Source organism: Penicillium chermesinum (genome assembly GCF_028974085.1).
Source record: "Penicillium chermesinum strain IBT 19713 chromosome Unknown utg000003l:1.0-5111272.0:1.0-5115320.0, whole genome shotgun sequence".
Classification (NCBI taxonomy): domain Eukaryota; kingdom Fungi; phylum Ascomycota; class Eurotiomycetes; order Eurotiales; family Aspergillaceae; genus Penicillium; species Penicillium chermesinum.
Window position 1 is genome coordinate 202,768 of NW_026695313.1, and position 18,936 is coordinate 221,703.

Consider the following 18,936-nt stretch of genomic DNA (forward strand, 5'->3'; position numbering starts at 1 on the left):
AGCTCAGTTCTGCGCGAAAAACTGGCTCTTCTCCGCTGCGACTTGACCCAGCTCCTCGATGCTAATATTCGCAATAATATCGAAGAGAGAAAGGTCCACCTTCATCTTAGTAGCGAACCAGAACCGCAACTCAACAGCAACAAGCGAGTCCACACCAAAGCTGTGCGCAGGCTTGGTCTTATCAATATCCTCTTCGGGGACAGACAGCGCCTGAGAAAGTCTCTTCGCCAGCGCAGACGCAATGATCCGTCCTCCATCCTCCACGGAGGTCGCCTCCTTCAGCAACGCACTGTAGTCAACCTCCTTGTTCGACTCCTGGGATTGATGATGACTACCATGATCCCGCTGGTGCAGATGGCAATACATGGGACGCTTCATGTACGGCAGAAGATCCTTGCCAATCGAGATACGCGAATTAGGACTATTCAGCGCAGAAAGGACCTGAGTTTCCCAGCTTGACCCGATCGGTATGGTGGGGTTGCACGCCCAGTCCACGACGCTGTGTAGTTCTTCTTCGCGAAGGACTTCAAAGCCCTCGTCGATCCAGCGCTGGGATAGTCCAGACATAGGCTGTTGTTCGGCGACATAGCCCACGGCTGTGACGAGACCAATGTCAATTGAGATGCACTTCTGTCCTTCGGACCAGCGGTGGCGTGCGAAAGCGTCTTGGAATGTGCCGCAGGCATTGTACTGTGCTTGGCCCTTGACTCCTATCATGCCACCCAGAGAGGAGAGGATGACAAAGAAGTCCATGTCGCGGGGTAGTTTGTGATGCAGGTTCCAGGTTCCTGTGACCTTGGGATCTTGGACTGCTTGCCATTCTTCTTTGGTCATGAGGTCGAATGGTCGGTCCTAAGTTCTTGTTAGAGAAAGAGAAATCGATACTGGGGGGTAGGAGTTAAGAATCATTACCTTGAGAACCATTGCACCTTGAATAACACCCTTGATCGGAGGCATGTGGGCACATTCTTTTAGAGCTGCTTCCAGAGACTCTGGGTTGGAAATATCGCATCGGGGAGTAGCAACGTTGACACCTCGTGCGGCAAGGTTATTGACCAACACCTTCGCAGATTCAGCAACGGCACCTGAGCGCGATAGTAAGATCAAATTCTTAGCACCCCGCGTTGGGAACCAGGAGGCAAGACTTCGACCGATTCCACCCAAGCCACCGGCAATGACATACGTGGCCTGCGGGTCAAACTGATATCCAGGGTCAAAGTAAGGAATGATAGGCAGTTCCTCGTCTTTCTCCCAATCGACGACGGCTTTGCCCATGTGGCGACCAGTCTGGAGGTATCGGAAAGCGGACTCAATATCACCAGGTGGAAATAAGGTGACAGGCTGAGGGGCTGTAAAGGTCTTCGCAAATATGAGATCTTTCATCTCTAGCATGAGTTTGTGCAGCAGTTTCGGGTGATCGTTATACACGCGCAGGAGGTCGACAGACGCAAACGTGACGTTCCTGAGGAATATGTTCATTGGGAGTTTCTGGAACGTCTCCATGTCGCGTTTCCCAATCTCAATGAAGCGGCCAAGTGAGGCGATACACTTCCACGACTCGACGAGTTGTTCTCCCGAAAGAGAGTTCAAGATAACATCCACACCCACGCCATTGGTGGCGCGCATGATCTGTTTGCCGAAGGCGAGGCGACGGCTGGAGAAGAATCGATCGTTCGGGATGTTGAATCTCTTTTGAATATGATCTTTTTTCGCTTGGGAACTCACGGTGACAAAGACATCGGCACCGATATGCTGCGCGAGCTGAATGGCAGCTTGCCCCACGGCACCGGCAGCAGCGTGAATCAGGACAGTCTCGCCCTTTTGGAGACGTCCGATATGAACGAGGCCGTACAAGGCCGTGAGCCAAACTGAGGGCAAGGCCTCAACAAAAGGCATATCATCGGGGATGTGAATGATCGTGTGGGTTTTGTGGCGGACGTATGTCCTGAAAGTACCTACGCCCAAACCGGTGACACGATCGCCAGGTGCAAAGTCCTTCACACCAGCGCCAACCTTTCGAATCACACCCGCAAATTCGTTACCAAGGTAGTTATCTGTGACCTGTCCTAATGCAACCAGGACATCCTTGAAGTTGATCGGTGATGCTTTCACTTCAACTTCCACCTCGTCGTCGGCTAGCGGGTTGTCGACCTCTGGGTCTCGGACATATCGGAAGCTGTCTAGCTGACCCGGGGAGAACTGGACTTGAAGAGGCTCTGTGACAGGCTCCCTAATCAGGCGCCTTTTCTCAATAGGCAGCTTGGCGTTTTGGAAATGAGAGTAATCGTTGATGTCGTTTGCCTCGATAGCTCGCGGGATCAGAACTGTGCCATCCACAACAGAATAGTCACCTTCCCGGCTGTTATTGTCAGCGGTTCCGAAGTAGATTTCAGCAACATTGCTGATAATCTTCGCCGCATAAAAAGCATCTTCAACATTGTCGATGTCCAGATTGGTCATGTGAACGCCTTCATGCTCCATTGCAAGCGCTCGACTAAAGCCAGAGCTCATGGCACTCTCTGGAATGGAAGCCTTCTCACCAGCGCCGCTGGTTACCCAGCATATCTTTGTAGATGTATCAACCAGTTTCTTGAGAAGACCAAAGTCGCTTTCGCTCATTCTCGATAGGAACTGCTTTCCATATTCTAGCAAGGATAGAGTAGCATCAACATGCGGATTCTGATCCTGAAGCTCCTCTGGCTTGACGACCTTGACCGTACGTTCAGTATCATTTACTTTCGCCAGAGAAACAAGCTCTTGCGCGACTTTGTTTTGCAACTCAGTCTCCGCAACAATCAACAAAGAGCTTGAAGGGTTCACTGGAGTTGCAACATCTTGTGGAGCCGCGCGCGAAATGATCAAACTGACAGTGTGGTTTTCAACCTTCGGGAAATCAGTGATAGCTGCATCGCACCCGGTGAAGCCGGTCTTTTTTCAAGTAATGGTCCCACTCCTCCTGAGTGTACAGAGGAGATGAGGCTCGGTCTGCCTCGGTCGACCTCCACCAACCTGAGAGAGTACCCCAGATACCATTCAGTGGGATATCCTTCTTATTAGTTGGCTCGATGATGACAAGGTGGCCTCCAGGCTTGAGCAGCCTGCGTGCACGAGTCAATGAGTCGGCAATACACTCTGTCGCGTGAATCATCGTTGCGGCAACAATGAGATCATACTTGCCCGCCTCAAAGCCTTGATCTTCAGGCTCCTTCTCAATATCGAATGTCTGGAAAATCATGCGATCGGTGTAATCTGAGAACTGAACCTTGGCTTTTTCAAAGAAACTTGGGGAGATGTCAGTGAAAGTGTAGCTGCTGAATCGGGGAGTAGCCCCTTCACGGCCACCTTGCTTGCCCAGAGCAGAGAGGATAGGCGCAGTGCCACTTCCGGTTCCAGCACCAAGTTCCAGGATGTTCATGCTGGAATTCTTGTGGGCGAGAAGATCGATGAAGTCTCCCATTCTCTTGGCGCTTACAGAGAAGATAACCTCTGCATACAGATCTTTCGCGAGGTTCTGGTTGAATAGAAGATCTAAAGGATCGGTTTCGCCGCGGATGAAAGGTACTAGCTCTCTAATGAAAGTGTATATAGCCTTGTTGACGACTCCAGATGCTTCGAAGTCGGCTAGGAATTTGGCGCGTTTGTCATTGTCTGCCAGGGTTTCCTTCCATGGAGATTGCAAGAGAGGGTTACTCTCACCGAGCTCAGCAAATCTGTTGCGAACCCAAGTGATGAACTTCTGCCAGTGGCCTGTGGGTTGCTGGAAACCAGGTGCGTCCAACTCTTGCAGCATCTGCTGCATGTAATATAGAACGACAACCTCCTTCGCAGGCTCCCATTCAACGTGCATAGGCTCATGGTCCAAGATATATTTCTCCTTCTGTTCACGGTTGAGTAAATCAACGTCAGGTTTCCAGTCGAGGCGGTAGAAGATGTTGCGCTTCTCTGACGGGGCGTACCCCATGTGTGAGACTGTGGTTGCCCTATACCCGTCAAGGATCACGGCCGGTTCCCCGGTATCCGAGCGCAATGCAAGAATGGAAGACTCGGTCTCACGGACTGCCTCACGGGTTCTATGGGCAATGATTTGGTATGAAGTTTCCGGTGTCCGATCAAGAAGACTGTGTGAGATCCAAAAGTCTCCGAACTGGGTTGGAGCCTGAAGAGGGCCATCGGAGGTACCGCCTTTGGTCGTAGCTAGTGCAGTGACCTGGAACACTCCATCAAGAGCGGACGGGTGGATGAGGTGAGGTTGGACATCTGCATTGCGCGCAGGGACCTTTGACTTCCACTCATCGGGCCAGATTGTGCCGATGGCCTTGGCCCCATGGGGGTCATAGACTACATCGTGCAGAGTGTTGAAGGTTGGACCAAATCCGTACCCAGTTCGAGTGGTTGACTCGTAGAACATGGATGGGGTGCTCTTTGCGGTACATTGCTTCAGGGCTTCTTGATAGCGGGCCTGGCATTCAGCTTTGAATACGCTCGCCTCGTCCTGACCGTAGATCTCATCGGGGGTTTCTTCTTCGTACTCGGTGGTGGCAGAGCCGGCCGCGACCTCTCTCCACTCATCGTCCGCATACACGCAAATACGGAAATCTCGGGCCTCGATTGCCTTGGAGCCTGTCGTACGGCTATTATCCTGGTTGCGGAAATAAATCTGGCATTCGACACCCTCCGGAGTATCGGGCACCGGTATGGCGGCAAATACCGAGACATTTCGCAGACGATAACCTTTGACAGGCTGGCCGGGCTTGTTCAGATATCTAACAGCCTCGAACGCAATGGTAGCAATTCCGGCACCTGGATAAAGGATGGTTCCGTTCACCTGAAATAATCAGCTACTGGCAATTCCGGCGGAACAATCGAAAATTGTTAACTCACCCGATGATCATTGAGCCATGGAAGGTCAGAAAGACGGATAGTGAATCTGAATCTTGGCTCAAATGGATTCCAATCGGTCACAGGGATACCGCGAAGTTCGTGCCTGATATTCTCACGATTTCTATAATTCTTCCACATACGACTCTCAAGCCAAAACTTGTGGGTATGGTTGAAGGGATACTCTGGTAAGTCTGCAATCATCTCTGCTTCTGCGTTATCATGGCAATTGACAGCATCGATCTTAACTGGGAATCCTTCCGTCCAAAGCTCGCCGGAAAGCTGCTTAAGAGAGACAACGCCTGACACATCTCGCCGCACCGTTATACCGTATTTTGGGTTGTCCAGACTGTCCATCACAGCTCGCTGCATGGCTGGGTGAGGGCCAATTTCCACGAAGTAATTATCATTACGTGATGCATTACCATTCAACGCATCGAATTGCTTAATCGCCTGGGCAAATCGAACAGGGGAGACAAGATTGTCAACCCAGTACTGGGGCTGGGAGAGCTGTTCCACTTCGATAGGCTTTCCCGTCACGGACGAAACAAAAAGAGGTTTGGAAGCATGCTCAGAATTTTGCGGTGGTGCAATAGATTTTATGAGGCCCAGGTATTCTTCAGCGATGGGCTGCATGTGGGACGAGTGATAGGCCACTGGAATCCTGAGCTTGCGAGCAAAAGCATTGTCGTCATCGAGGCGATTCTTGAGCTCATCAACAGCCTTATCCAATCCAGAAACTGTAATGTTGGTGCTGCTATTGAAGCAAGCTACAGAAAGCGATCCAGCACCGTGAACTTTGCTAATTTCTTCAAAGTACGGCCGAAGCTCTGACTCTGAGAGACCAACCGCTATCATACCACCCTTTTGAGGTGAGGTAGCAGTATCCTTGGCGAGTCGTGCGGCAAGAGCGCCTCGGAAGTAAGCAATGGTCCAGGCAGACTCGCGGGATATGGCACCAGCACTGAAGGCCGCTGCCACCTCTCCTGAAGAGTGTCCTACAACGCCCGAAAGGGTAATGCCCCAAGTTGCCAGCAGTTCAACTAGGGCGATCTGTAGTGCGGTACAAAGAGGCTGTGAAAGGTCCGGACTATCGATTCGGGAGGCATCTTTTGGCTTGTGCAGTTCTTCGAGAAGAGACCAGGTGCTTCCAAGTCCTTTCATGTAGGCATCCGCGGCTTTAAGGCTCTCACTGAATTTCTCAAAGGTAGAAAGCTCAACACCCATTCTTGCCCACTGTGCACCTTGTCCAGTGAACACGAACAGCAGATTTGGGGCAGTAGATGAGCGAATCGGCTTCGGAATATTCTCTAACTTCGAGATCAGATCCCCCAGAGACGCTGCAAGGACGTATGATTTGTATGGGAGGAGACTGCGTTTATTCGACAGAGTGAATGCAAGATTGCGGAGATATTCCGAAGATACGTCTTCAGGCTTCAGCAATGACAAGTATTCTTTATAGACTGAGGCAAGTCTGTCAATTCCACCAGAGTCAGCGGCAGAGTATACAAAGAGGAAAGGATCAGCCCTTTGGGCATCTCCATTGGAGCCTAGTGTATGTCCATTGCTGGAGTGGCCATTGACGCCGTTAGCCGTGCCATTGGAGAGAGATAATTGCTTCGGTGGTGATGTGGCCGTCACATGGCGTCCCTTGATACCGCGCTCTTTTAGATAATTATAGGCATCATCCAAGATAGCATGAGCATTGGAGCCACCATACCCAAACGCATTGACTGAAGCACGACGCAGGCCGTCGTTGGGCCAGGGTATGGGTTTTTTGGGAAATTCGAGGTTCCACGCTTTCGATTGAATCTGAGGATTGAGGTTCTCGAAACCCGCAATTGGAGGAATGATGCCTCTCTCGAGGCACAAAATCATCTTAATCACACTTGCAAGGCCTGCAGTTGCTTCCAAATGTCCAATATTAGCCTTGACGGACCCAACGTACAGCGGGTCGTCCGGACTTCGCTCGCTCGAGAAGACATTCCTAATTGCATTGGCTTCAATGGGATCGCCCATGAGAGTGCCAGGACCGTGTGCCTCGAACAAGCGTGTCTGCTTGAAATCGAGGCCTGCATCCCTATACGCTGTCCTTATCAGTCTTTCCTGGGCTGCGAGACTAGGCTGAGACATATTTGGAGTGTGGCCGTCCTGGTTCGTAGCAGTTCCCCGAATTACAGCTCGAATTATGTCGCCGTCTGCCACCGCGTCGCTGAGTCGTTTCAATACCAGAACACCGAAGCCATCGCCCTTCGCATATCCGTTTCCCTTCGCATCAAAACTGTAGCAACGGCTGTCTGGAGAGATAAATTTCAAGGATGACAGCGAAATGACGTCTGATAATGGCTCCAGGTACAAGTTTGTGCCGCAAACAAGACTCTGAAATACTTAGTTCCCGAATAGCAATATTGGGCGGAAGGGTTTTTACGAACCAGGTTGGATTCCTTTGCGAGAAGGCTCTTGCACCCAAGGTGAAGACTGATCAGACTGCCGGAGCATGCCGTTTCAATGGTCATGCTCGGGCCAAGCAGGTCATAGAACCAGCTCAGACGGTTCGACAAGATCGCGCCCGAATTACCATTAGCCTTATATGGCGCATGGACTTCTTCGTCGAACTCGAACATTCTGACGTAGTTAATGCCCAGAGCCGCCACGTACACAGACGTGTTGGATCCAGCGACGTGCTGCATGGGAAGACCAGCTATGCGAATATCAGCACCGATTATCGTGACACCGGGGCCATGGCACACTGACTTCATGGCTATGAGAGTGCTTACCATTTTCAAAGGCTCGATATGAGGTTTCTAACAAGCATCGCTGTTGCGGATCCATGCTCTCCACTTCAGCGGGATTCATTGAAAAGAAAGGCGCATCGAATGCAGCCATATCTTGGGTTACAAAGTGACCCCCGCGGCAATTGATCTGGTGGTCTCACATCTTAGCCTTCGTTTCAGTGCCCCACCGCTTATGGGCTTGTACGAACCGTGTCATTACGTGAACCGTCTGGATGGTAGAAGCCATTGATGTTGAAACGGTTCGCAGGCACCTCGGTCATTACAGATCGGCCATCTTCGAGGATTTCCCAAAACTTCTGGGGCGATGTGGCATCTCCCGGGAAGCGCATGGAGTATCCAATCACGGCCACATCGTCTTTTCCAATGGTGCCCACGTTTGCATCCTGGGGAGGCTGCATGGTTTATGGGATTTCCCGTAACGCGAAGGGTAGAGGGAGAAGGCAATGGGCGAAGAAGATGGAAGAGAGAGATTCTTTTACGTTAAGAGAGAAGAGGCAGGACACCCGGCTTTTGTTTCATATTAAGCCCGCCCGCTCCTTGGGCGAACAATTTAGCGAGCATAATTAACATTCCAAATGCAGATAACGGTTGCTAGAACTAACGCTCTGGCAAGAACACGCCACCTATCACTGCTTGAACCTACCGATCGGCGCCCCAGTTTTCGCTGGCGGGTGGGGCCTGAACAGGGATCTAGAGCCCCTCCTGTATGTGAGCTTGCTTCAATCAGGCAATTATTCGGAACATTGATGACATCGGTGCCTAGTCGCGCTTCATTCCCTCAAAACACTAAGTTTTAGCGCTTTGGATCCAGCACATTCTTCAGCCCCTCCCCCTCTACGTCCGGTCTTCGACCCCACTAGCCTTGCCGGGCCTGGCCGACATGGCCTGATAGACAGAGATCAGTCAATGCATGCGCTGGCAAATCCACGAGTTCACAAAGATCAACATGGCGCTCCACGGTTCTGTGGATGGCCGTAATCCTTCCGAGCCGCCCGGGTTGACGAATGGCGTCTGGCTTCATACGGTACGGAGCACAATGTACGGCGTACGCAGCGAGCCGATCCTAACGACACGCACCAGATCCATAGGATCCATAGGATCCATAAGGTCCATAAGATCCGTAAGACCCACAACCCCGCACAGTGGTTGGTGCTCGAATTGCATACAGCTGTGGAGTACGACTGACTATCTCAGCAAATCAATCCGAATACTTGGACTGTGCACGCTCGATGATGCTGTCTGCTGCATAAGCTGGCTGGTCCTAGGACTGTGCTAAGGATTGTTTACCAAGTCTTGTAAAACACCCTGGACCATCGGATCCGTCCCGTAAAACTGTACTTTCTTTGTTTGCTGCGCCGATTTCAGGATCGGCAAGGTAGTATTCCTCCAGTCCCGTAGGACCCCCTGTCAAACCTGCGAACCCCGGTTCGCTTTGCGCTATTTAAGAGAAGAAATACTGGAACTGGCTGTCTCTTCATTCTTTTTCCACAGGCAGAGAATTTACAGCGGAGGCTTCTTCAAGTCTTAACTACTAGTAGGCAAAGCCCGTAGCCCGTTCACCCGTTCCATTTGGATTGATTTCTGGTCTTCTACCAGTGTCTTTACTCCATTGTTTATCTTGGTCTCGGCATCATCCCCACAACTGACAACACAAATCATAGCCATGACAGAAATCCATGGCTCTTGCGATCCCGCCTTTGAATCCGTGCGCGGTCTTTTGCAGCAACAACTTGCCCAGGGAAACGAAGTTGGGGCGTCACTTTGTGTCAATATCGACGGGCAGAATGTGGTCGATCTCTGGGGTGGCCATGCCGATGCAGAAAAATCGAAGCCGTGGGAGAAAAACACTCTCACTGGGATCTTCTCTTCTACAAAGGCCGTCGTCAGCATCGCCGCTCATATCCTTATCGACCGAGGCCAATTAGACCCGAATGAGAGAGTCGCGACCTACTGGCCGGAATTCGCAGCGAACGGCAAAGAGGACATCAAAGTCTCACACATCCTTAGCCATTCTTCCGGGCTGCCAGCATGGGACGGGGGGGATCACGCCAGAAGAGATGCAGGACGTCCAAAAATCAACAGCAAGACTCGCCCAACAAGCACCCTGGTTCCCAGCTGGCTCACAGAGCGCGTACCAAACATCAACCTATGGACATTTGGTGGGCGAGCTTGTCCGCCGAATCTCAGGCAAGTCACTCACTCAATTTATCGCTGACGAGATCGCCGACCCTCTTGGGGCTGATTTCCACCTCGGCATTTCGGAGGAAGACTGGCCACGGACTGCCGACATCGTACCATTCCCAGCAGAGTATGCCGCTGCCTTCAACTTTGATCCTGAGAGCTTCCTGGGCAAATCTGCCGCGGGCTCTGCCTTGCTGCCTTTGCTCCCCAACGATCCCAAGTTCAGGAAAGCGGAAAATGGGTCCTGGGGAGGATTCTCGAACGCCCGTGCTCTAGCCCGGATTGGATCCATTGTGTCGCTAGATGGTACTGTTGACGGTAAGAAATATCTTAGCCCAGAGACTCTGGATGCCGTTATGAAAGAGCAGATCCAGGGGAATGACCCCATACTCTTCGTCTACATGCGCTATGCACTTGGATTCGGTCTGCCTCCTGGTAAAGACTTTCGTTCTGTCCCTGAAGGCGATGGCATTTGCTTTTGGGGTGGCTGGGGCGGCTCCTTGTTAGTCATGGATCGCCGCCGCCGGATGACTATTGCCTACATGATGAACAAGATGGAGTTTCGCACTATTGGATGCGCCAGAGCTGAAGAGTACGTGCAGGACATCTACAAGAATTTTGACGCCAAGAAATAGGCAGGCGCCCCAGTTGAGTTGCTTTCCTGTTATCCAAGTGTCATTTATGGGTCTTCTTGAGTTAGGCCTCACGCATCGTAAATCAAAATATTCCAGAGTGGATCAGGATAGCTCCTACTACATAAATGAGAAGCCCCCGTGTATCAGAACGCACTTGAATGTGCTTCCGCCCGCCAAACACATGTGGCTGCAGCTTTCAATCCAGGTCCTCGGACCTCATCAATACACAGCAGATCGTAGTATGTGCTTCTGTACATGCGGTCGATCGATCGGTGGACACAGCCCCGCGCCCATTGCAGAGTGGGCCCCGGGGCCCGGGGGCGCTTGCAAATCTATTAATGTTTCGGCAGTGCACCGCGCGGAGTGGCCGCATACCTTTGCGAGCCTTTCCAGTTTGCGGCCCAGATGCTCGGGGCCGTCATACAATAATCATAGTTAGGGTACAGATGAAAAGGGCTCCATGTTTCGGACACAGAACTAACCTTGCTTTTCTATATGATCCCCCACTCGGTCTTCAGCCCTTCGGGAATTGCGCATAAAAACAGTTGAAATTTGAATACAAGTAATTGGGGGCGGCTGCAGGTCTGCACGCCTTCCCCAATAGAACGTTTTCTTCATCAGGGACAACCATGAAACGTCGATCTCAGCTGACGAAAGGGGAGCGAGTTGTACCACCCGAAGAGTCCAAAGCACCTGGAGTCCTAATTTCCAAAGATCATGCCGTCTGGGCATCGTCATCCGGAGACTTTCCAGGCTCTCCCTCTGCGCAACTCGCTCATTTGAATCTGCTGCTCAGGCCGTGGTTCGCCTTTCTGGCCAACGCGCACTGTTGACACCTTATAAGGCCGCGCCTTGTCGAATCTCACAATTATTCCGACTCGGTCCATCGCGACGCCATGAATAAGACACTGAGTTCGAGCGGTTCTGAGAACCTGGGCGCTTCTATTGCTATGCTGCTCATTTCAGCGATCGCTGTTATTCTTCGACTCTCATTCAGAATATCAGCGAGGCAAAACTTGACTGTTTCGGATGGATTAATTGTATTATCGCTGCTATTCATGGTTGTCTACTGTGCCAGCATCATCCACTGTGAGTACAGTCTATTTTTCTCCCCAACGAATTGTGACGGCTAACATCGTCACAGATGTTACTGCGGGCCCCGGTCCTGGTACCTTCGATGTGGGACAAATAAAGGCGAACGTGAAGAACGGTGGTCTTCGCTGGGGAATCGCTATGGCTAAGGTACGACCTCCGTGGCAGCACTATGCCTTTGACTGTTGCAGGACTGATGTCCATTAACTTATCAGTCATTTTGGGCGTTAACCTTCATCATTGATAGACCCTTTACCTTTGCGACATCTTCTTCATTGCGACAGTCTCCACTGCCAAATTGTCGATTCTGGCACTCTATCGTAGTATCTTCGGGGTTTCCGTCACTTTCAGACGTGTGAACTACGCTATGGTTGCTTTTGTGTGCTTGTTCTGGATTGTCTTCACATTTCTATATATCTTCCAATGCAGTCCTGTCCACATGGTCTGGGATGCTTTAGCCTCACCAGTATACTGCATGTCGAGTGGAAAGCTCACTCTCGCCTTCGAGCTCACCAACCTCTTCGTCGACGTCACCATGGTGGCTATGCCTCCTTTCATGATCGGCCAGCTCAATCTCCGCAGCGCCCAGAAGTATTCAGTCATCGGCATTCTTCTCCTTGGAGGAGTGTAAGTTACAACTACCTACCCAATGCAAATCTCTCGCTCTGACAAAACACTAGGGTTTGCATTGTCAGCATGGTCCGCCTGGCCTACATCTGGGTCCCATCCAATCCTGATTTCATGAACACTGCCCCAGCCATGGTGGCCTCGAGTGTTCAGCTCGGTATTGCAATTCTATGCGCCTGCTTCCCGACCTACGCGCCCCTACTCCGCTTCTGCTCGGGCGCCCGCAAGGCTGACTACAACAATACGCCTGGGAAATATTACAATTACGGATCGGGGGTTCAAAATAATAGGCCTAAACCGGTGATGAATTCTAGACACACTGCTACTGAAAGCGAATACGAACTGAACACTGCTTCGGAATATGAGCGTGCTTAGAAAAGAAAAATTGCGATTAACACGGCGTGATACGGATTCTGGACGGCGTTGTGCATGGGTGTTTACGATATTATAGTGGTCTAATCATCTACAACTGGTATCTGTAATATAGACTGTCAGGGCTGGCTCTCCATTTGTCATCTGGCCTTCGGATGACGAAATGCTGTGCTAAAGATTCAAAGTGTTTCAAACGTTCAACCTACTAAATACTGACCATTAGTCAAGGATAGGCCAAGAATAATAAGGCAAACATTACTAGTATAGTGATTTAGAGCCGGGCTAGACCTGCCGTCCTGCACCCTCGACTCGTGCTGACTTGCCGGCCGCAGCTCACACTATCCAACTCGGTACTTGAATTTAGACAGTGGGTCTCATTCCTTCTTCTAGGGAAGTGACGCGGTACCTACACACCTGCCCCCAGTGTCTTTGTACGACTACATCCTAGCCCCAATCTAATCCTCAAGGTCCACGCAGCTCCCGCAGTCAGCCAATGGATAACACAAATGCCATCTTTATATAGTGCACTCTGTATACTGCGTGAATTTTGCCTGCAGCCCCACGACGATCCATTTCCTGCCCCACGTTACATCGCATATTGTACTTCATTTCCATACTGTGGAGGGGCGTTACTGCACAGACCCCAGGACGGGAAAGTGGCTACTTTTCCCCGGCCCCACTGGGTTGTATCGTGGCTTTCCTAGGATCCACTTCTACCTTCCCTCCTTGCATATACTGAGTACAGGTACTGTATTATGTATCTCGGTGTATTTTACGTTCTCAGGGCGTCGTGGAGCCCACAGGCACATATTGAGCGCCTGAAACTTAGTTTCTGAACGACGCAGTGTACTTATCATCATATCTGGAAGTAAGTACTGCGCACAAGAGCGGAGCTCCCCTAGTGGGCCCAGAGTCGTGGCCCCGGCACCTGCGGCTGTGGCAATAGTGTTGTAGCCACGGCCCATGCTGCCCCGCTCGCATAACTTGTGATATACGCCAGTCGTGAACGAGTTGGCCCACAGACGGCAGACACGGAATCTCAACCCATGCATCTTGCATGACCGAAGAATTGAGACTTTGTGCTTTGCTTACTATCGAAAGAATCTTTCTAGGGTAAGCAAAGCTTGAAGACTGAACTCTGCGCTGCTATTTGTACAGCGTGATAGTACAAGATTTGCCAGGACCCAAGGCCTGTAAGGTATCGCTTAATGCCTAGGCCTGAGGCCGGGTGATCGCGGACCCGATTCCTCAAATCTGCATCTCGAACTCGACGACCTCATCCCGAGCTCGACGCCAAAATGTACGAACCCGGGACTACAGATGTACACCCCCTCGCAGGCTGCCCCTCTCCTTATTCATGTCATAAATATCCATTTGCCGCAACCTATAGGGGTAGCAAACAATTCAATAATTATGTTTACCCTCCATCTCTGTTCTAGTTATTGCCCATACCCATAATCTCAGCAAGCGCAGCCCTACGCTGTTAGTAGAACGAAGCGGACATTACATAGTATTTCCTATCTGTACATTCAAAGTTCATCAAGAGATAGACTTTCCTGAACTGATAAACTTTTCGACTGTCCTATTGACTCGGATCATGGAACTCTGTTTGACTTTCCGGCCTAGTCTGAACTCTCGGAAGGCCCCGGTCATCCCTAAATCCCTCTTGCCACGTTTCACCTGCAGGAGAGCGAAATAGGCTACCTGATTGGATCCAATGGAATGCATCTTACTACCTCCCTTCCCTTGTGCCGGGTCGTCCTTTTTCTGTGAACTAGTCAAAGGCGCCCTTCCATGCACCCCCCCCCTTCCCCCCCAGTCGGCACGTTGTGATAATCCGGCAATCATATAGCCTAGGATCTCCTAGGACGGGCTTCATATCCAATAATATAATAGTATCTCATCATATGGGGTACTCGACACCGAATTCATACGCTTGACAATGATAGAACTCGGCCTCGGATGAGACCGGTAGCAATGGGGCGCTGGTTGAACAGATATATACCTCACACTAAATGTGGAACCGTAGCCAGCACAGTATTTGTGGCAGAAAAGGGCGGTATAATTGATTGTCGCACAAGGTGCCTCGCTGTATAAGCTCCTAGTTGACTTCACATAGACCTTCTTCTGTCAGCTTATGACACTTTGCCGGGACTTTGCTGACCTTGGAAGACAACCTGGGGCTTACGTTGTCGCCATAGTTGCATTTCTAGCAGATAATGGCCCAAGGAGCAGTTTCATTGTAACTAACTGGCGGGGAAATTTGCGGGGAAAATATTAGTAATTCCGTGATCGGCGTTTGCTCCGAGCGCTTCTCCCAAGACCGCCATTAGCGCCGACCAGTATATCCCTGACGTCGAGCCTTATAGACGTATAGACCACGGCTCAAGAATTGCGATGCCGACTGCCGAAGTCCCGGGCTCACAGGTAGTCACACGGCGAGTGAACAAAAGGCGAGGGACTACTCGTGAGCGCACGGGGTGCTTGACCTGTCGGCAAAGGTAAGCGTAGTCTGAAACGAAACCTTTATACGATATGCTCACGGTGAAACAGGAAGAAACGGTGTGACCTAGGCTACCCTGTCTGCAAAGAATGTGTTCGCTTGAATTACATGTGCAAATGGGAGGACCCGAGGCAGGTCAACCAGGATAACACGAGTAGAGCCTATGACCACCAGCTGAGCCGCCAGTCCAACAGTCCATATCGGCTTTTTGCTGTTCCAGACCCGGTGTTATTCTGGGTGGATGAGCATGCTGACTGCACGTCCCCTTCTAGCCGCAGACATTTTCTGAGATATTACACGCAGACCTTTACACATTTACTGACAACTAATATCGAAAACAACTCTTTCTTATCGGGTAGGCCCTGTCCCAAATGACCTCGTGCTTTATATCTCTAGGCTGATATGGGTAAAACAGTATTCTTGCCGATGGCCATGCACAGCCCGCCGCTCCTGAACGCACTGATCGCATGGTCATCCTCACATCTATCTCTGCGCGACGATTCTTTTCGGCATGTAGCTATGCAGAATCGATGCGCTGCTCTAAGCGACCTCCGGGCCGCACTCCAAAACGAGCCTGTGAGTATGGAGATGAACCTCGCAATGTCGCTTGTCTTGTGCTCGCTAGAAAGCATCATGGCCGATAACGGGGATGCCTGGTATCTACACCTGGCCGGAGCTGCAGGAGTAATATCTTCAAATGCAAACATTACAGACCATCTAAATAAGACAAGCCCGGTCCCTCTTCTGCAAAATTTTGAAGACGCCCATGCTGGACGCTGGCTTCTGCGCAATTTTGCATACCGCGATATCGTGATGGCGGTCGCTCGAGACCGCGCTCCGTTGTTGAACTCCTATTTATTTCTCCAGCTGGACGATGCACGTCTCCCCGATTCCCATTTCGGGCTTGCGTTCGAGATATTGGAAATTATCTCCCAGATCGCTACACTCAATGAACAACGGAAGAGCGAAGGATCTACCGAGATTGGCCAGCCCTTGGACTCTCAGGTGGCCGTTCAAAATACCAACCCCTCGCCTCTCATAGTCCCCCCTGACCTACTCGGCTCGCTTCAGGCCCTGGAATATCGATTACAGCAATGGGTCTGTCCCCAGTCCACCGATATGTCACTAAAACTGCTGGCAGAGTCATACCGGGGCTCCGCTCTCATCTACTTGTACCGCGTGATGCGTGGCATATCCCCGAGCGAAAAACCAGATTTGTCATCGAAAATTATGTCGCAGGTAGCTGCTGTGGTGGGCAATATCGAGCAGATGCCTACGCGCAGTCTACCGGAATGCACTCTGCTCTTCCCTCTGTTCCTCGCCGGCGGAGAAGCCACCACAGAGTCGCACATCAAGAGTATTCGGCATCGGATGCTCGACATGATTAACTCGCGGGGGTTTCGGAATGTGGAAGTTGCACTGTCTGTGCTGGAGAAGCTTTGGCGGTTGAAGATTGTGCGGAAGGCGGCTGGGTCTTCAGCGCAGGTTGACTGGCTTGATATTGTGCGGCAGGATGGAATCAGCCTGTCTTTGTCATAATATTTTACGATTGATAACTATTTACGGGTGATGTGTATGAGTCATGTAATATCCCATAGTGTGCTGAATTATGATACGACTTTGCATGGTTATTTCCTTCGATTTCAGCCAAATTGTTCAGTTTACTAGTATACAAGCCACAAACACAATAGACAATTCCCGTCAATCTGGAAGACGCCTTAAGGTAAGCAAATCATCCCACCCCAGCCACATGGAAATCATTACAAGTACAAGGATAAACAAGAAGTTGTGGTGACATGGAGTAGAGAACATCAAAAACAAAAGCCATCAAGGCTGGTACACCTTGAAACTCCTAAACTCCCAATAAGCGTCTTCGAATTGAGAGGGATTGTTTGACACAAACTCGGGACAGGTAGCCGGACAGTTGTACATCTTCTCATAATATTGTGGCTGGGCTGCAAGGTCGCCGCAAAGATCAATATTGGCAATGATGCTTTGGTTCCGGAAGTGCGATGAAATATCACAGTTGGTATTAGGAAAGTCGGCAAGTGCAGTGCCCCAATTAGATGGGTTTGGCGAAGATCCGGCGCTGCTGATGTCCGCTGGGATTTCTTCTCGGGGGAAGAACCACGCACGAACACCTTCGGCGCGAAGTTCTAATGCATAAACCTGTCATAAATCACATTAGAAATGATCCTTTTTTAGCCATGGCCCGACTGAAAGAGCACTTACGCCACCTCCACGCTGGTTGAACTCTCGGCCGTATGTCGATGGGTCTCCCTCCACACTGCAACCCGCGTTGCTGTGGGTGGTGTTCCCGCAGTCCTTGTAGAGCGCGGATCCAGTCTGTTTGCGCTTCACATCCATCTTGCATCCATCCGTGGTGTGTAGCGTGACCGCATTCCCACGAGACCCCTCGTTGGTAGTCTCCAGAATGTCGATTTCGCCATTGTTCGGCCAGTTGTACCCGTCGACGAGCCAGAGCGCAGGCCAAGTTCCACATCCATAGGGCGTATGAAGGATGTCGAAGATGAAGAGGCCTTGGTCGTAGGCCTTTTTGGATTCTATGCGCACGGAGTTCCGGCCGCCCACTGCATTAGGCGTGGAGGAATCCACTCGCAAGATGGCAGATGTATCCGTTGCATGAGTAAGATTGAGATCCAGCGCAGCTTGTTCATTCACGTATCTGGAATCGCAACAAGTCAGTCTCGGATTCTGGAGCACAAAGCAAGAAATGCGTACACGACATGACCATTGGTAGGATCCTCGCCAGAGAAGTAGTCAAACTGGTCGAAGAACGAGATTCCCCCGTATATATCCACCAATTTATAATCCAAGGGTCGATAGTCAGGGTAGCGATTCGCTTTCACCCCTTCGTAAGCACCAACCACAACAACGATGATGATCACGACAACAGTGCTGGCCACTACCAGCTGCTTGCGCAGCGACCAGCTTCGAGGATTTCGAAGTGACCACTGTCGCCAGTCGTACCATGCTGCTTTAGGCCTCTCTTCCTCGGGAGATTTAGAGGGCACTAGCACGGCTGGATTCGCCAGAGTTTTGGGCAGATCTGCTGCCTGTAGTCGCGATGTCGCATCGCTATATCGATCTAAGTATTGAGCCGGAAGCTTTCGGTCGTCCATGTTGAAAAGGAGTTCTCTATGAAATTGTGGAAAGTATATGGATTGTATATTGAGAATCGTAACAAAATCATGAGCCTATGATCTCCGATCCCAAAATACTTAAAGTTCTGTCATATTTCCTAATTAAGCTCCGCCGTTTTCGAGTCAGGAACGAGCGTTTATGTCGTCATGGCCGACCGTGGTATGCAGCCGCTATGGTGGACCTAGCTTGGTATGTTGAATGAGCACAACTAGTAGTTTCCATGTCGATCGCTGCCATTTGACCCAGCATGTTCCCTCATTACCCCCCGTCACCCCCCCGTCAGTGAGGCTCCATCAAAGCTCCAAGATGCTGATTCCGTTCATGGTCAGAATACCAAAGAACACTGCCCGTTGCATTGCCGCCGAATGGCCCCAGTGGGATGTCAAGGCAGGAACGCTGAGCGACGTCATCGTGGCCATCTATCCAACAAGGGATGAAGGCCATGGGAGCTTCTTGAAGCCATCCGCGTAGAAACGAGCGCTACTGCCAGCTCACATGACCTCTGGGCCGACGCCGGACGGGCCTCGGCTCGACGGTTCTGCAATGAGCCAACCCCGCGTTCAACCGAGAAGAGACGCATTGGAATGTTCTTTGGCCGCTGTCTCTCCGACGATCGGCTAAGGTTTTCCTCTTGTCCGGTACTCCCTCTTGTATCTAATCCGCCTTTTATCCTCTTGTTGCTGAATTT

General features: G+C 50.9%; 6 protein-coding genes across 6 annotated transcripts; 4 read left to right on the top strand and 2 right to left on the bottom strand.

The window, feature by feature from the left end:
* Nucleotides 1-3: 3 nt before the first annotated feature.
* On the bottom strand, nucleotides 4-8,071 carry N7468_002953 (type I polyketide synthase; the record flags this gene model as incomplete). Its single annotated transcript, XM_058472250.1, has 7 exons — nucleotides 4-852; nucleotides 913-2,903; nucleotides 3,010-4,825; nucleotides 4,882-7,257; nucleotides 7,311-7,579; nucleotides 7,656-7,800; nucleotides 7,862-8,071. The coding sequence occupies 7 exons, from the start codon at nucleotides 8,069-8,071 to the stop codon at nucleotides 4-6; spliced, it is 7,656 nt and encodes a 2,551-aa protein (XP_058331253.1).
* A 1,265-nt stretch (nucleotides 8,072-9,336) lies between these two features.
* On the top strand, nucleotides 9,337-10,489 carry N7468_002954 (serine hydrolase domain-containing protein; the record flags this gene model as incomplete). Its single annotated transcript, XM_058472251.1, has 2 exons — nucleotides 9,337-9,739; nucleotides 9,789-10,489. 2 exons carry the CDS (start codon nucleotides 9,337-9,339, stop codon nucleotides 10,487-10,489), a joined length of 1,104 nt encoding a protein of 367 aa, XP_058331254.1.
* A 629-nt stretch (nucleotides 10,490-11,118) lies between these two features.
* On the top strand, nucleotides 11,119-12,583 carry N7468_002955 (uncharacterized protein; the record flags this gene model as incomplete). The annotated part of the gene is made up of 5 exons (XM_058472252.1): nucleotides 11,119-11,291; nucleotides 11,334-11,578; nucleotides 11,634-11,731; nucleotides 11,829-12,208; nucleotides 12,262-12,583. The coding sequence occupies 5 exons, from the start codon at nucleotides 11,119-11,121 to the stop codon at nucleotides 12,581-12,583; spliced, it is 1,218 nt and encodes a 405-aa protein (XP_058331255.1).
* Nucleotides 12,584-15,509: 2,926 nt separating this feature from the next.
* Nucleotides 15,510-16,622, top strand: N7468_002956 (fungal specific transcription factor domain-containing protein; the record flags this gene model as incomplete). The annotated part of the gene is made up of 1 exon (XM_058472253.1): nucleotides 15,510-16,622. One exon carries the CDS (start codon nucleotides 15,510-15,512, stop codon nucleotides 16,620-16,622), a length of 1,113 nt encoding a protein of 370 aa, XP_058331256.1.
* A 288-nt stretch (nucleotides 16,623-16,910) lies between these two features.
* On the bottom strand, nucleotides 16,911-18,226 carry N7468_002957 (glycoside hydrolase family 16 protein; the record flags this gene model as incomplete). Its single annotated transcript, XM_058472254.1, has 3 exons — nucleotides 16,911-17,252; nucleotides 17,316-17,769; nucleotides 17,826-18,226. The coding sequence occupies 3 exons, from the start codon at nucleotides 18,224-18,226 to the stop codon at nucleotides 16,911-16,913; spliced, it is 1,197 nt and encodes a 398-aa protein (XP_058331257.1).
* A 168-nt stretch (nucleotides 18,227-18,394) lies between these two features.
* Nucleotides 18,395-18,719, top strand: N7468_002958 (uncharacterized protein; the record flags this gene model as incomplete). The annotated part of the gene is made up of 2 exons (XM_058472255.1): nucleotides 18,395-18,407; nucleotides 18,532-18,719. 2 exons carry the CDS (start codon nucleotides 18,395-18,397, stop codon nucleotides 18,717-18,719), a joined length of 201 nt encoding a protein of 66 aa, XP_058331258.1.
* Between the last annotated feature and the right edge of the window lie 217 nt (nucleotides 18,720-18,936).